The 16,998-nt window shown below is 38.2% G+C and overlaps 2 protein-coding genes across 2 annotated transcripts; both read right to left on the reverse strand.

Annotated features, from left to right (window-relative positions):
- Positions 1-8,251: 8,251 nt before the first annotated feature.
- LOC102289721 (claudin-3) lies at positions 8,252-15,757 on the reverse strand. The gene is made up of 2 exons (XM_005932572.2): positions 14,969-15,757; positions 8,252-9,088 (listed from the first exon to the last, which is right to left on the reverse strand). The coding sequence occupies exons 1-2, from the start codon at positions 15,442-15,444 to the stop codon at positions 8,431-8,433; spliced, it is 1,134 nt and encodes a 377-aa protein (XP_005932634.2). The 5' UTR covers positions 15,445-15,757; the 3' UTR covers positions 8,252-8,430.
- On the reverse strand, positions 10,497-12,030 carry LOC102290026 (claudin-4). Its single transcript, XM_005932573.2, has one exon. It carries the CDS (start codon positions 11,916-11,918, stop codon positions 11,268-11,270), a length of 651 nt encoding a protein of 216 aa, XP_005932635.1. The 5' UTR covers positions 11,919-12,030; the 3' UTR covers positions 10,497-11,267.
- Positions 15,758-16,998: the final 1,241 nt, after the last annotated feature.

The raw sequence follows: 16,998 nt of genomic DNA on the forward strand, positions 1-16,998 counted from the left end.
TTACAATAAATCACTTTGATGTTTACTACATAAGAAACATTTAAACTGTGATAGCATTTTCTCGCAGAAACATTGTAACAACATGAAATAAATGGGTGCTGTGAGCTGATAGTGCTTTCAGGAAATGACTTCAAGTCTACAGTTGTGAAGGTGGATTATATGTGCAATGTCAACTATGTGCTGTATATTGTACATGAAGCAGTGTTCATTCACTATTGAAAATCTTATGCAAACAAAGCTCAAAGTCTCATAACTTCACACAGGTGCTTTCCATTGCTGGTGAAAACTGTATAATATATAGTTTGCATTTAACCTTTCTAATAGAAAACATTACTGTCAGGGCTGTGTGTGCGGGCAGGTGGAGATGTGGATCCAAATGCAGAACTCTGAGACGGAAATGTAACTGAAGACCACAGCTGGCACCAAACAAAAACAGAAACCAAACCATGAAACCGCAAACTGGAACACACAGGAATAAATCTGAGGGTGCGACACTAAGCAAGGGCAAACACAGGGCTAATATACACAGGAAAGTAATCAGGGAATGGAAGACAGGAGGGAGACACAGCTGGGAGAGATCAGGGCTGACGAGACAGGGGGAGCGAAGCTGGACGCACTGACATAAGATACAATTCTTCAAAATAAAACAGGAAACAATACACAAGGACGCAGACTAAGAAACACGGACTTTAAACGGGCAGAACTAAACCTAACCAGAATAAGCTGGAATATAGAACATCATCATCATCATCATCATCATCATCAAGAAGATAACCAAAAATACAAAATCAAACCAAAACATGAAAACTCAAAATACTGGGTCAAAACTGACCCAGAACCGTGACAATTACACAACATTTTCTGTTCAACTGGCATTTTTCTTGGATGCGATCCAACTAGGTCCTTCTTTGAAAAGGTATGGTCTTACTGGGGGACTTATAATTCTGGTATATTTTAATAGACTAAATAAAACATCTTAAAAGCGCTAACAGGCATCTATATGCTGCCATTTTTACACCTTGTATATCTTTACATTAAACTATAAGAATTGTGTATCTTACTTTATTACGTTTATTATGTGCATGCCTAAATTTTTTGACTGACTTACACAGTCTATTCATAATTACTGCACAGAATAAAACCAGGGGTGAGAATAGTGTACCAACTTTGAATTTTTTCTTAAATAAAGACAAATCTTGCTAATTTTATTTTCAACCACCAGAGGGCAGAATTCTATTTTTTTTCCCCCCTCTAGGTGTTTGTCCAGGACACACTTTTAAATGTGACAGATTTATTTTTGCAGTAATTTTACAGCGAGGAAGAACAAAAATGTAACCCTTCCATACAATTCAGGTCAAATTTATATAGAGTATAAATACTGTTTTGACAGGAAACTGCATTTCCCCAGATGCCCAGAGAGAAAGGCACCTGCAGGTCTTTGAAGGATCATGGGGGGAATCTCAACAGCATAAAGGGCCCCTCACATACAAAACTACAACAGCAAATCCATTATATCTGATGACTTGCCACTGCGTCAAGACAAGTGCAGCTCATAACAAGTATGCTGTGCTCTGGGGCACAATTTCTATGAAGCACATTTGCTCGAGCAATAGAAGGAGTTTGCGCATTTAGGACCATGAGGGCACAGAGCACAGCACACCCGCTTAACTTAGCTGTCAGTGTAGCCCGTATCACTTTCTTTGTGAAGAGGCCACAAATTTACTCACATGTGGTGCACATGCAGCTAAGAAATAGAGGTCATAAATATGTTAGACGGTGTCTTGACTGAGAAAACCTTGACACAGAGAGTAGAGCTACACCTGTAAGTACAAACACGTGCAATGTAACTAAATAATCTAAAAAACAAGAAAATTAAAAATATTTACTCTGAGGTAACTGAGATTAAATTACCTGAAAAATAACTGAGAGTAAAAAAAGAGACCAAAAGTGGTGTGGGGGATGGGGTCTTGCTGCTATAATGGTACCTAAACTGCCATTCTGCAGGATGTGGGAAACAAGTCCCACAAATGCAAGGATTCCCACTGATTTGACTAAAAGGACTACTTTAAAACAAGCACATTTTAAGTGTTAATTGCAATTGCATGAATTGTTATTGATAATTAGAGATATTATGATTTTTTATGATAAAGCAGTAAGGGCCTTGTTATCAGCTCTAATGGTTATATATGGTTATTATAACAAATCCCCCAAATTTCAGAATGTTCTTGCCATGTTTACTTAGTATTAGGCTATTTATACATTCTAAATAGAACTATAATTCAAAATTTGGTATAGACAGTTATTATCAAAACTAACCCGAACCATAAAGTGAAATATCAATATATAAGGAATTAATCTGTTGAGTCAAAGTCCCCTTTGAACTGTAAAACCAGGATCCTCAAATCTAACTGAGAAGAACTTAAGTCAATCTCCTGACTCACACAGAGAGTGTCAGATTTGTAGCAGTCTGTCTACTGACATGATATCACTCTTAAGTGCTTAGCTACTTGGTCTATGAATCAAAAAGACTCCCCATTTTCTCAGCCAATCAGCTCCATTCTTGTTGTGGTTGAGATTTTTTTTTTGCAACTACAACTGTTCTCCTCTGTCGTTATTCCACTACCACGCCAAACTGGCTTCAACCTGTTTTATTCTTCCAAAGAACTGAGGAGTGAGCAGTGCTTATCTCTGCTCTGCCTGAGGTTATCCTGGAATGTAAAAGGGAGGAATTCTCTTATCTGCTCCATTTCAAATCAACTTCACCAATGAACTAATAGGCTGAGATTCCAGTGAATTGTACCCTGTACCTTTATGCACAACCATCCACCCTCAACTTCGTTGGAACTTTCTTGGTCAAGATAAACCTCAGTATTACTTATAATCCCTTCAGAAATCCTGTGCAGCTATATGGACCTAAACCTCCTTTTTTCAGCTGTGTTCAACAAATAAAGCCAAGCAATCTATTTTTATAAAGCACTTTAAAAACAGCCAGTGCAGACCAATGTGCTGAAAATAGAATAAGAAAAAATATTAATATAAATAGTATAAATAAAAATACAACAACCGTAAATGATATAGAACACCAACATCAGAAAAACAATAAAATCCAAATAAAATGAACATTTCCATACTGGCTTCAAAGCCAAACTGAAAAAGCGGGCCTTCAAACCAGATTCAAAAATCTTGCGTCTTCGGCACATCCAACAACAACTGGTCAGCTGATCTAAGAGACCAAGAAAGGGTTTCCAGGTTCAGTAGCTCAAAGAGATAGAGTGAGGCGAGACCATTTAAGGCTTTAAAAACAAATAAAAGGACTAAAATGAATAGGCAGGTAGTGAGGGTAAAACGGGAGTAATATGCTTTGTGCACCAGTTAAAAGCTGTGCGGCAGCATTTTGCACCTGCTGAAGACCCAACAAGGATGACGGGCTAATACCAAGGAGTTACAGTAATCCAGCGGAGTTGTAATAAAAGCATGGATTACTGTTCTGAAATCATCTTTTGACAAGATAGGTTTAATTTTGGCCAGTTGCCTCAGCTGATAAAAGCTGGATTTCACTACTACTCTCACTTGACTGTCAAGCTCAATATCTATTTTAAAACCCACATTGGTGATAGTGGGCTTTTCATGCTGTGCTAGAGGGTTCATGTCCACAAATTGCTCTCCCTGTCACTCACCTTGGTGGCCTCCTCCATTTGTTGCAGAGTCGATCATGAGTTTTCTTATTTTGAATAAGGTACCCTCGTTTCCAGCAGCTTTTATGAGTTTCATTCCACAAGACCTTTCATATATTATTATTATCATTATAGTGCAAATATGTAGGTCCTGCTGTGGGATCTACATGCTGTAGGCCTTTGTTATATGACAGTGAAACAATCACACTAATGGCAGATTGTTATTATGAGGCATCAAAGTTAAATTATCTTGAGAAAAAAAAGACTACAACATACAGTAATCACATTACACGTCATAGATCAGGGGTTGGAATTTTTAGTACAGCATGTTTTTTGGTTTGATAATGATTTATGTGTGAGGTTTGTTTCTTTTGGAATATTGGTCTGTATTTAGTTTACTTTTAATCAACATATTGTTTTTATTCAGTTGTGTTTAAAAGTCTTCTGTAAAGCTATATACTGTGACTTTCTGGAGGTATTAAGTTCCCCTTTGTCTGATTTTGGTTCCCGTCTCATTTCTGTGTTGTGCTTTGTCTTTCAGTGTCCCTTTGTGTCAAGTTAAGCTTTTTTCCTCATTCAGTGGTTAGAATGAGGAAACAGGTTTTACCTTGGTAATTTTGATCCCTTTTGTCTTGTGTTGAGTCGACTCTGTCTTGTTATGTTAATTGTCTGCAGCTGAGTTCCCCACCTATTTCCACTTCCATCAATACCTCTAATGTATATATTGTCGCTGTTTTTTTTTGTTAAATGTTGAGTTGTCCTCATAGCTGTATGCGCTCTAGCTCTGTGTTCTCTATGTTCCTAGTGGTTTCTGTCATTTTGGATTGGATTTGCTCCTTGTAACTTTTGGACTTTTTTTTTTTTACTCCTTGAACTTACCAGCATTTAAGGCTTGGTTTATGGTTTTATTTTGATATCCTGGATTCTGCTATAGGTCCCAAAATAAACACTCTAAACTCCACACAGTGCAATCATAACACAGCAAGACAATTATGACACTATTCTTGAACTTTAGATAGATCTGATAGCATCAAAAAAGTGCCACATGAATGTGCAGACACAAAGTTATTCAAACCCGATTCTGCATTCTGCTAGCTTTACTTCAACTTACACAAGAGTGGTTCAAATATCTTTGTTAAATTATATGAATAGGATTTCCCTCAACTTAAACAAAGTGTGAAACTTTGGGATTTATTTGGGGTCATTTTCCTGTTGGCAGTTCTGTCAAAACCCAAGAGTCAGCTGGCTCACTGATGGCATGATGTTATCTTCCAGGATTTTCCCTGTTATACAATGTGGGTTTCCAGTTCTGGAGAAAATTTGAATAAATTTACTTTTTACTTTTTTTAAAATTTATGTATGCTGTATGCATTTTGTTCATTCCTAAGTTGTGAGTCGACACCAACCAAAATACTGTCTTTAGTTATTATAATTAATTAACATTAACATTTGAAATGTTGAAGACACTTTAAAAGTAACACAAAAGTAACACAAAATTAACTGCTTTTCCAGGAAAACTTTTCAAAAGTACTTAAGGTTTTGTGAGGGTACAAAACCCTGTTCAGTCTTTCCCTCCCAGACTTCTAGACTTCTGATCGGCACACATTTTGTTTTTAGCGTTATTTAGCAATATTTTTTCAAAACTGCACATTTAGACTGGATTTTTTTAAGAACAAAACCCGAAAAACTTAGTTTTGTATGTGTGGACGTAGCCTTAGACGCTCCTGAGATTACTGCAGCCAAGGTTTTTGTGCTGAGCATTGATCCATTAAACGGAAACTTCAGTGATTGCTAACACCAGGTCCTGTGTTTGTTTTTCCTTTTGCAGACACACACGTGATCTGCCTTTGATAATGTCCTCTTTCTGCTATGCCCAGTGGAGCCACAGTACATTTGATTTAAAACTTGTAAAGTTTACTTCCAGTACTGGAAACATTTAGTGGCTTTGCTCTCCTTTCTTCCATTCCTGCTCTTGTTTCTGCAAAGTAAGATTTTGGCAACTTTCTCATCCTGGCCATATTGTTAATAATAAATTTAGCTGATAAAAAGTGTTAAATTTAGGTAGGAAATGTTTCTTGAAGATTAACAGAATTTCTTTTGTCGGTTCACTAACTTTGTTATCCTCATTGTTTTATCATTTATATGTGGATCTGTTGTGCTTTGCATTTGCATTTCTTGCTGTTACTGGTAGGAATCTTGGTGAGTTTCTGTTCACAGTGAGTGGACACAGTGAGTCTGTGTAATTATCAGGTAAGGGGGCTGTTTTCCTTTTCTGCCTCCAGGTGCCAGGCAACCTCACTGTCCTTCACATTCCCCAGTTTCGGTCATGTGACCAGAGTTTGGCTAGAGCCAGCAGAGCATGACCAGAAACACTCACAGACTGCCCTTTCTTCTTTTCCCCCACTCATCCAGGTTTAGGTATTTGATTAGATACAGTTTTATTAGACCCTCAGGAACTCTGGGGTTGGTTGGTCCCCGTTTGCTTCTCAACTCCAACTCCCTAGGTTTTTCCCTGTTTATTTATGGTATTATTTTGAATTAGTTTTTTGAGTTAATCACTAGTTTTATAAAGTTTCTGTGTTTTAATTCACCAGCTGTGAGTAGGGCTCTTAGTAGGACTTTATATTTTGCAGAGCAAATAAAGAATTGATTTTGTAATAAGTATTATTTTAAGCTGATACTTGACTCCTTTTATACTTCTCGTCAAAAATAATTCTCCTTCAAATGAAAATGATTAATTTCATTTCACTTCTTTCCATCACTAAAGTGTGGTACCTGATCTTAGAATGGTTTAAAGTGCACCTGTGTGTAAATCACAGATTAACAGCAGCCAAACATGCCCCAGGCTCCTAGACCAGTCACTGGAACAACACACGGGAAATGGTGCTCAGTGGTAAACAACTTTAGATGATGATCCTCTGTCACATGTCTGAGAAAAGAGCTCATTTGTTTTATTTATTTGATATTTATTTCATTTAAAACTTTCAAGTTTAAAGAAAATTTCTTGTAAATGTCTGAAACTTTAATATTTTAGCCATTTGAGAGGGATGTGTTTGGATGCCCACATCTATTATAATGCAATAATACAAAAAGTTAATCTCAATTAGTTTAAAAGAACTTTTAATTTAAATGAGCTCTAACCTGTGGTTACAGGGATCGTGACCAGATGTCAAGCAGCTCCTTGTCCATTGTTGAATGTGATAGGACTAAGAGACAGCAGTCAGTAACATGATACAGCACCAAGGAACCTCTTCCATATTTACTGTGAGATATTCATAAATTTTTAACATTCCTGCCTTCCTCAGATGTGTTTGCATGCGTTTTGAAACTACACTGAAAAGGATGTCTGTCATTGCATGGAAATTCTAGTTGGTAGGAGTTTTAACTTTTTAAGCTTCTGAGTTAAGATCACTATGTGCTCCTTTGCTGCATGTTTTTATTAAATAAAGAGACAAAATGAAAAACTAGGTAGTAGAAGATTGAGGAGAAGTTAAAGTTTTACTGCATTTGGTGAACACTTTTAAATCTTGTTTTTACTTTCATAAATTTGAAATATTTTACTTTGTTTTAGTGTTATACATGCATTTTTATTTTGTTTTGTAGTATTTATTTTGATTTCAGATAATTTTACTTCATGAAGGACGTTGTTTTATTTAATTATTCAAGCTATCAGCTGTAGTTAACTTGTCTTAGCTGCTGTACCAAAGATATTTCTTTACATCCTGTTACGTGACGTATAGTAAAGGTGTATGTTGTTAATGAGTACTACCTGCAAACAGGTGTAGCAACAAGAAATAAAAGAAATGCAACTTGCCTGGAATGACTCCACTGTTTTGTGCTCACATTCTCACCTCTGCCAGTTAACTGATCCTGTGGCTAATTGTTTAGAGCGTATGAGGTAAAGCTGCCAGCTGGAGGTAATTTATATCTCAGGATTGAATATCAGGGTTACTCTCATGAACACACACCTTCCTTTTTTGTTACTGGTTTACTGACTCATGCAAGAGTGTGTATGCTGTTAAAAGATTAACAAAAGCATTTTTTATGTTCTTGATGAAAACATTTTTTTTAAAGAAAGGGGTAAAATCTTAAAAAGTCCTTTTATTTAGAAAAAAAGCCATTGAAAAATACATATTCATCATGTAATACAGCATGATTAGCTCAGTGACAAGTTGCCTCAGAACCCATGTTCTTTTATTCTCAGTACACACTGTGGACACTGTGTGTCCTGCAACCTCCAGTCTCTCAGCAGACTTTCACCCTTTCCACAATGTAAAAGAAACTCCATTTAATGCATGTTAACATTTGTCTTGGCTGGTACAGGTCATTATTGATATTGTTTCTACAGTATTTACCTCTATGTGCTATTCAACACACCAAATCATTAAATTTTCTACAGAGGGATGCTTCAGTATGAATGTGGCAGTGGTGGCTTGTGGGGGAAAAAACTTTCTTTGTAAACATGTAAAGAAGTTGGTACCATATAAAATGTAACAGTAACAATAAAATGAACAATATTAATCTGAAAAAGATGGAGTACTAAGATATGCACAGACATGTCTCTTTCATCCTTTTTCAGTCTCTTGAAAAGCAAAAGGTCCATCACAAAAATACTTAATATTACAGGCAAAATCAAATGCATCCTTCATTGAACAGTTCTCATTTTTTATGAGCTCTTCGTCTAAAGACAATCTCACTTTGATGGGGTGAGCAAGTTCAAGATTGAGTACTGTTTTTTTTTCTTTTTCTTTTTGGTTCATACATAGTCTTTCCTTTCTAAACCTGGCCCACCGACAGACCGTGGGGCAGAATAAGCCATTCGTGAAGGGTTGTATCGTGTCTCACGAGGCGGACAGGAGAAACAGAGCAGTCCACCGCCCAGAATCAGGAGTGCAGCAGCTCCCCAGCCAATATACATTGCAGCCCCCAGCTCCCTCCGCTGAGCATCAGTGAGTAACGGATTGTAGAAATCCCTGATTATGGTGTTCGCAGACCAGGAGACAGGAATGAGCTGCATGACACCGGATACAATGAAGAAGACTCCAGAGATGATCATCACTTTGGCCTTGGATGCCTCGTCTTCAATGCAGTTGGTGCACTTGGCCCCAGCAATAGCAATGAGCAAAGCCAGGATTGCTAACAGGATGGAGATGACTGTGAGAGCTCGGGCAGCTTGAAGATCTTGGGAGAGGGCGAGCATAGAGTCATACACCTTACACTGCATCTGTCCAGTGCTCTGGACCACGCAAGTCATCCACAGGCCCTCCCAGATGATCTGAGCTGTCACAATGTTGCTGCCAATGAAGGCTGTCACCCTCCACATCGGGAGGGCACAAGACACAATGGCAATAAGCCATCCTAAAATGCAGAGGGAAATGCCAATCAACTCCAGCCCTATAGACATGCTGAGGGTCCTTTTTCCTTTTCCTGCTGAAGGTATGTCACACCTGAGGTAAGATCCCAGAAAAGAAATCTAATACAGGAGAAGAGCCGAGAAGAGAGCCAGGTATGGTTAATTTCAGGCCTCGCATTGGTGTGTGATGATCTTTCACCTCGACTTCACTAGAGCTGATTTTATAAGGCTGGTCAGGTGCAGGGGAGGAGTCTGTGATGAAGCTGACATCACTAAAAGGGGAGGAATTACCTGGACACTCAAGTCTTTCTGCTATCGGCTTACATGGCCAACTTCACAATGGGCCTGACCACAAAGAGGTCTTTTACAGCTAAAAGTGTTATAAGTTTAATGTACAAAAGTATGGGAAGAAAAAAAGATCTTTGTTGTCAAGCAAACCTATTAAAAAAAAGAATATAAATGGAATTTTACCTTCTCAGAAAACGTTTATATAATGAAATTTTGTGAAACCAGTGAAAACTTTCCTTTCACTTTGCAGCTGCTCTTAAAGCTGATAAACCTTCAGCCCAGCCTTCCCTCTGTGATATCATGTTGCTTTTTTTGAAATGCCTGATAAATGAAGAATTCTGGTCTCACTACTTCCAAAACAAACTGTTACTCTCCTGATAATCACTGCAAAAGCCCTTGCTTCTCCTAAGCGAGGGAGTGAAGATTCTCTGCAGCTTTACGAGAGCACAGACTACCTCAGTTGAAGTTAAATCCTTACACATACAAAGAGTAGAGTTATGAGGCTGGCTTTCACCTGGCAGTCCTGTTAACCTTTATGAGTCTTAATGAATCCATCTGTCTGTAGAATGTCCTTGAATTTCTTTTCGTCCAAGACTGTCTCCCTAAGAATGCCCCCATCCCCCAGCACTCTGTAACCCAGGAGTAAAATGGGTTCATTGTTTGGAGTGAGAGTTCAGATAGTTGACTGTGTGTAAGACAAGGTAGCGGTTCTTGTTAGCACAGAGCCTGCAGACATATGGGAGACAGGGAGATGAATAAGTGCTGTGACAGAGACTCTGAGTTGTCTAATGAATCTGAGTGTGCAAAATTAATGACATTTTTCTTCTTTACACCCCTACAATATCAAGCTTGACCATTTTACAGATTCTACTTTTGTTCTAAATTAGTACATTCTCATTTTAGTATGAACAGTAGAGTATAATTGACCAGTCTACCATCAAACAGAAACTTGGTTAATTTTATATCATTACCATTAGTTTATATAACTGCTGTGTAATAGAGCACTGCTTCTCAGCCAATGATGGAAGCAACTGGATTTTGAAAAAGTCAAAACATACATTACTTCGTTGATGCTATGAAATATTATTAATGTGTGTATTTTGCATGGTTTTTCTCAAATGTTGATATACCAGATAGCTCACTCTCAAAAAAGTAAAAAGGAAGAAAAAGCTTCTTTTGGGTGTTCGCTTATTCACATTCACTTATTTTTTATTTATTTTATTTTACACTGCATACCCTATCTGACAGTAACATTCATCCAAAGATCATCGTACACCTCGGATTTCTTAAAAAAAAAACAATCCACTGACATCGATTATTTTGATTGACATTTAATTTCATGTATTTGTTGCTTACACTCTTTTTTTCCTGCCCTTTATACTTTTTAATTTAAATTTTTTGCAATCACTTAAAACAGTCATAGTCACGCAATGATTATTTTTTACATTAACTGCAGGATCCTTTATAGACAGATAAATAGATTATCTTGAAGCCTTAGCAATCAGTCATTTTCAACAGTGAGGGCTCATTGTCAACAGTCAAAATCATCACAAGAGGTTTGTTTAAAAAGGGCGTAAAAACATGTAAACCATGAAAATATTCCAGAGAAACAGATGTAAAAAAGCATATAGATAGATACAGACAGAACACAATGACACCTTATTCTAATCAAAGCATTTATGTGTATTTAAAAATGCGTAATGAACACAATTTAAACTTCAGGCATATAAATGAATAAACTCTCTAAATTTGGACTGCAAATAATAGAACTTTAAAGTTGTTAATCTCCAACAGCAACATGTCTGCACTTAAAATGTAGGACATGACAATATACCAAGACAGAATATGGAATTTCCTTCTGAACATGAAAGCAGAGCGATACCAATTTCTAAGAAATGGCTCTTCTCCTCAACCATGATGGCAAAGATGTGATAAAAGAGCAGATGTTTTTTTCAGACGTAGTCTTTCCTGTCATAGTCACTGGGGACGACGGACTTAGGTTGAGCGTATACCGTTGATGGAGGCCCATGCTTTTTCTGAGGCTTCTGGGGCCGGCTGCACAAGAGGATGGCCCCTCCTATGAGAAGAAAAGCAGCTGCTGCCCAGCCCAGGTACAAAGCTGCACCGAAGTCTTTCTTCTCCCCCGATCCCGTTGAATTGTGGAAGTCCATCATGATATTGTGGGCAAACCATGACACGGGTATCATCTGGCTCAGAGATGCCAGGATAAAGTTCACACCAGCAACAATCATCACTTGAGCCTTGGTTGCCTTTTCATCCACACAGTTGGTACACTTTGCTCCCACAAAGGCTGCAAAAAGCCCCACAATTCCCAAAAGAATGGAGAGGATAGTAAGGGCACGCGCGGCCTGAAGCTCAGGACTTAGATCCAACATGGAGTAATGAATTTTACACCCCATGTAACCTGTGCTCTGGATTCGGCACTCCATCCAGATGCCCTCCCAGCTCGTCTCAGTAGTGATGATATTACTTTGAATAAAAGCTGTTACTTTCCACATGGGCAAAACGCAAGACGCAATGGCAAAGATCCATCCAAGGAAAGCCAGGGCCACTCCAAGAATCTCTAATCCCATTGAAGGCATGTCTGCACTGTGTGTAAATACGAAGTGTCCACTGTCAAGTGTCAAGTGTCAGATGTCCTCAGAGTAGTTTGAAGAGATCTGAGTGATTTATTGAGATTATTGCTGATACGAGAACAGATGGTTTTAAATAGGTGGAGTCACATGGATATTGATTGGAGGAGTTCAAATAGTTAACTGCCCCACCTCATTTGTACTGCCAGAAACAGCCGACTCAGCTTAATGATTCAACTTTCACGGCCTTAGCAGCTCTCCCACCTGTTTGGGTGAGGGGAGAGTAAACAGTGGCTTTTTCTCTCAAGTCTACAGTAGTTAAAGAATAACAGAAAAGTTAAAGGTCGAAGGATGAATGCTTGAAAGTACAGGACAACTTCAGCAATAGTATCATTGTAGTAGTGTGTGGCAAATGAATCAGAAAGAAAATTTGTTAAAAATGCTTATTAATAATGCAAGTTGCACAAATGGGTTTGTGAATGCCATTAGTACTTTATTACACCTTATTTGGATAAACAGTAGTCACTGAAAACCGAACATGATGGAAGTGGTGAAAAGCAAATGGGGGGGGGAGTTCTCTGGAAACCAGTGGGAGTTCTCTGATTATGTGAAGGTTGTATTTGTATATATGTGAAAGCCTCTGCATACCTCTGATAAATTTGATTAAAAAAAAACATCATCCCAAGTTCTATGGAAAGCTTTCACAATTCCACCTAAAAATGTTTCAACTTTAAAAGTTTAGAGATATAAATGTTTTGGAAAAAGCACTTTCATCTGGCCACAAAAAAGACAAGGCCTAGGTTTCTTTCTCTGCTTTTTATAGAAATATCATTTAAAAAATGTCTTTTTAAGACAGGTGATTGATAAGAATGTTGTTCGAGTTAATTTTCTCTTAGTGTAAAGCACACACTGAGTTACTCAAGCAGCCTCAATTTAGAAAGCTTAAATTATTAGATATTATGTCATCATAATAGGGTGTGTAATGTGCTGATATGTACTGCTAAAAACAGCTTCACTGCATCTGTTCAAATGACTAATCTGTCCTTCTGGGAAGTTCTTGACTAACACTACTTGTGGAACTGCAATGCAACACAAAACCCCTCTAACATAATACAGTGTGCACTGATTATATTACTTTCGGGAAACTCTTTTAGGAACATCTGTATTTCTCTCAGTACACACACGTGCTCTTAATAGAAGAAAACACTATATAATAGGCCAGTGTGTTGGAAAATGCATAAATAGTCTGTTTAGGTGTCCTGTGGGTGGGTGGAATGGATTATCAGTGTCCTTTTTCAGAAAATCATTGCATCATTTATTTCAACTTTTATTTCAGTGTGCTGTGGAGAAAAACTTACACTCTGGCCTCCAAGATTTAGCAGAGCTTCCTCATCACACTAACACAAACTGCACGGCATCATTTTCACTTTGTAAACCATTTTACTAACATGAACATTATTGACATGATCATAGGACCACAGCAGTCAAATGCATGGCCTTCAGACACTTGAATGCTTGGGCTTAAATCAAACATTATTCAAGAAATTTATATTTTCTTGAAGTTGTTGAGCAAGCCTTGGCCCATCAGAATAAGAACAGTAAAAATATAAAAAGCCTTAACATTTTATCCTAAGTCAACCTCTGCTGGGAAATGATGCACTCATAGTTTGTCCACACCTCATTTAACCAACAACAACATCATTGTTTCTCTCTTGCATCTGCAGTTTCTTTGAAATGGGAGCTGGCTTGTACTAATATGTTTTCCATCACTTCTGACTAGCACCCGATTGCACTGTTGTGCTGAATGACACATTTTGTAAGCAGCTCTGTGGCCACTGAAAAGGAATTTCTAGTATATTTAGAAGCTCGTAAATATACTTTACTGTATACTAATAAATATATGTAACTTCGTATCTAATGCCTAAGTTAAGAAGAGATGAAATGTTTTCTAATTTGTGTTTCTTGTGGATTTTTAGCTCTTCTTGTTTGTCGAACGGATTAAATCACATGGGTTGGTTGACCTTAAATGAAGCAAGTCGACTATTTTTCTGTCTATATTGTTAAAGTGTACTATTTAAACATAATTTCTTTCATAGTAAATCTTTTTTATATAGTGTTTGCAAGAATTGACATACCCTTTTAAACATTCAAACTATATTTTGAGTCTGTGAATCCAATGCCAAGCAGAAGTGCACAGCAATTAGTTGCAAACTAGCTGATCAATAGAGTCTTTGTGGCTCAGTTGTGACTCGGCAGAGGTTACATCCCCTGCAGATGGAGACTGTTATCTCCGACTCAATTTCACTTTGCAAATGGAGGGCAGGCTACAAAAGAAAGGGAGCACAAGGTGCTCTTCTGAAACAAGCCATCTATTGTTAGTTTCTTCCATCTACATTGAAATAAAATATCCAAAGCTGGAATGCCCCTGAACTGCACTTCTTGGTCAAACATGGCTGAACTCTATAGCCGGTATATGTCCCTGCCTCTGCACACCAACAAACCTTTTGGAATAAAAAGCACAGCACAAAGTGCACTACAAAGAAAAGTTGATAACAAACCAGTTACTGAAAAAAAAGTTTTACTTTTCAACTGAAGTTGTGAAACTTCCTCTTGTCAGAATTTACTTCCAAGTACATTGTGTGAAGATTTCTAAAGGTTAGAAACATCTTGATTTCAGCTTTTTGAGGAAAAAAAATGTGTTCATACTTGCAAAAGAAACAAAAAAATGCACATCATTTTAAAAAAATGTTCACGACTAAAACATGAAACACGGATCAGTCATTTAAACATTTGAAGCTAGCACCAAACATGCATCTACTAACCACAAATTTATAAATGCAGTTCATCATTTCCTCATGTCACACAGTCATACATAGTCTCTTCTGGTGTATCCATTGACTGATATGGTTTTTACAGCTGAGTAGTCAATGCGGGAAGGTGCAGAACCACCACCACTTGGTGCCGTGGTTGATCTGCGAGGGCAGGAGCAGCAGAGCAGGGCTCCCCCTAGAATCAGCAGGCAGGAAGCAGCCCAACCAAAGTACAGAGCATTGCCAAACTCCCTCTTCCCTGTCTCCTCCAGCATGGGGTCATAGAAGCCCAGGACAATGGCGTGAGCTGTCCAGGACACAGCCAGCAGAAGCAGCAGTCCAGCCACCACAAATGTCACCCCAGCAGCCACCATGAGGCGAGGTTTACTGCTCACATCCCGGCTACAGTTGGTGCACTTGGCACCAGCCACTGACAAAATGATGCCCACAATGCAAAGAACCAGAGAGATGATGACCAAGGCACGAGCTGCTTGCAGGTCAACTGGAAGCCCCAGCATGGAGTCATGTACCTTGCAGTGCATCTGTCCTGTGCTCTGTACAGAACAGTTCATCCACAAGCCTTCCCAGATAACCTGAGAGATGACAATGTTCTGGCCGATGTAGGCAGCCACTCTCCACATAGGCAGGCCACAGGTCACCATTACTCCCAGCCAGCCAGCCACAGCCAGAATGATCCCGAGGATCTCCAAACCGGTAGAATACATAGTTGGAGCAGGGGATGAGGAAGGAGCTGAACAAAATTCTGTTTCAGTGCGCTGTGAGATGGGAGGGCTTCTGTGTCGGTGAGCTCAACCCTCTTGAGATGAAGGTGACATTGGATCTCTGTGGCTCAAAGGCCTGTGCAAGGCTTTTAGCGAGAGAGGAAGAGAGAGGGAGAAAGAGATTCTACCTTCTTTATTCAGTTTAGATGGATGAAAGTGGAGTCAGCTTAAGGCGGCATCATTTCTACCTCCAAACTGAACTTGGGTTTCTGGAGACATCAAAGTTTTCTTTAAAATCTGATACAAAAGGATGTCTTATAATATGAGACAACCACAAAAATACATATCATTGTTAATAGAATAGTCCAATGCTGAAATGTACATGAACCCAGGGAGTGTTAGTAAAATGCTGTAGATTTTTTTCTGAAAAACAGTTTTATCTATTTTTACACCAATTAAACATTTACATTTATTTACTGAGATGCATAAACTGAATCGAGTAAAGATACTTTTAAGTGTTTTGGAGTTTGTTTGTTTTTTTAAACTGGATACACAGTATTTTAGTCCATGTGTGCATATTTCTGTGACATGTGACAGAATGATGAAAAACGCTGAATCATTCCCTGAATGAGACCCATGAAGAAAAAAAGAGGAACAATGCCAGCCTTGTTTTTTGGTGGCCAGTCACACAATCCCTTATAGCACAGAAAATACCTACTGGCCAAAAAAAGAAAAAGAAACAGGCATCTAATGAGTCCTCTTTATGTCATTTGAGACCTATCTAGAGATTCTTGGATGACTTTATCCAGTTATATTACCTCATTTTAAGCCAGTTTCCTTAATGACGGCTAGGTGATACTGAAATAAAGTGTGATGGGCAAATTAAACTCTTGATAATCTAACTGACCAGAAAATTAAAAAAAAAAATACAAATCAAGGTGTAGTAATGCCCAGATATTTTCCCATTCAAAAAATATTCACTCACAGCTGTTATGTCTTTTTTTTCTTTGGTACTGTCTGTCCTGCAAATACTTTGGTCAAAGGACTAGAAAATGCCTAACAGTTAGGGATATCTTCTAAAAAGTCTTCACATCTTCTTGAGAATAGGGGCTTGGCTAATAAGTGAACTCCACTAATATACAGAGGTCACATCGGGTCAGTGATTGGCTACAACAGCATTAAAAGGATTTGTTTATCAGCACTAATTAGATTGACCAGTGCTCAGAACAAAGAGTCCAAAGAACTCACTGAAGATTTAAGAAGGAGAAACATAGGTTTACACAAGCTGGGAGGGTCTCTTGGAGCTATTTCTAAATAACTGCAGATCTGAAAATCTTTGGTTCAAATAATTTTACATGAATACAAGTTATTCAGATGTGTCACTCAAACTCTTACCCTCAGATGAAAGAAATTTGTTAGGTTGCTCAGGAACAAGAAAGTAACTGCCAAGACTCAGGCCTGCAATGAACAGTAAACTACTGGAATGTCAGATCTCAACCTTAATGAAAATTTGTGTACTTTGCTTAAAAGTCAGGCCTATGCCAGGAAACGGACCCA

Source organism: Haplochromis burtoni, unplaced genomic scaffold (genome assembly GCF_018398535.1).
Source record: "Haplochromis burtoni strain Fernald_Lab_line unplaced genomic scaffold, NCSU_Asbu1 Contig_153, whole genome shotgun sequence".
NCBI classification, from domain to species: domain Eukaryota; kingdom Metazoa; phylum Chordata; class Actinopteri; order Cichliformes; family Cichlidae; genus Haplochromis; species Haplochromis burtoni.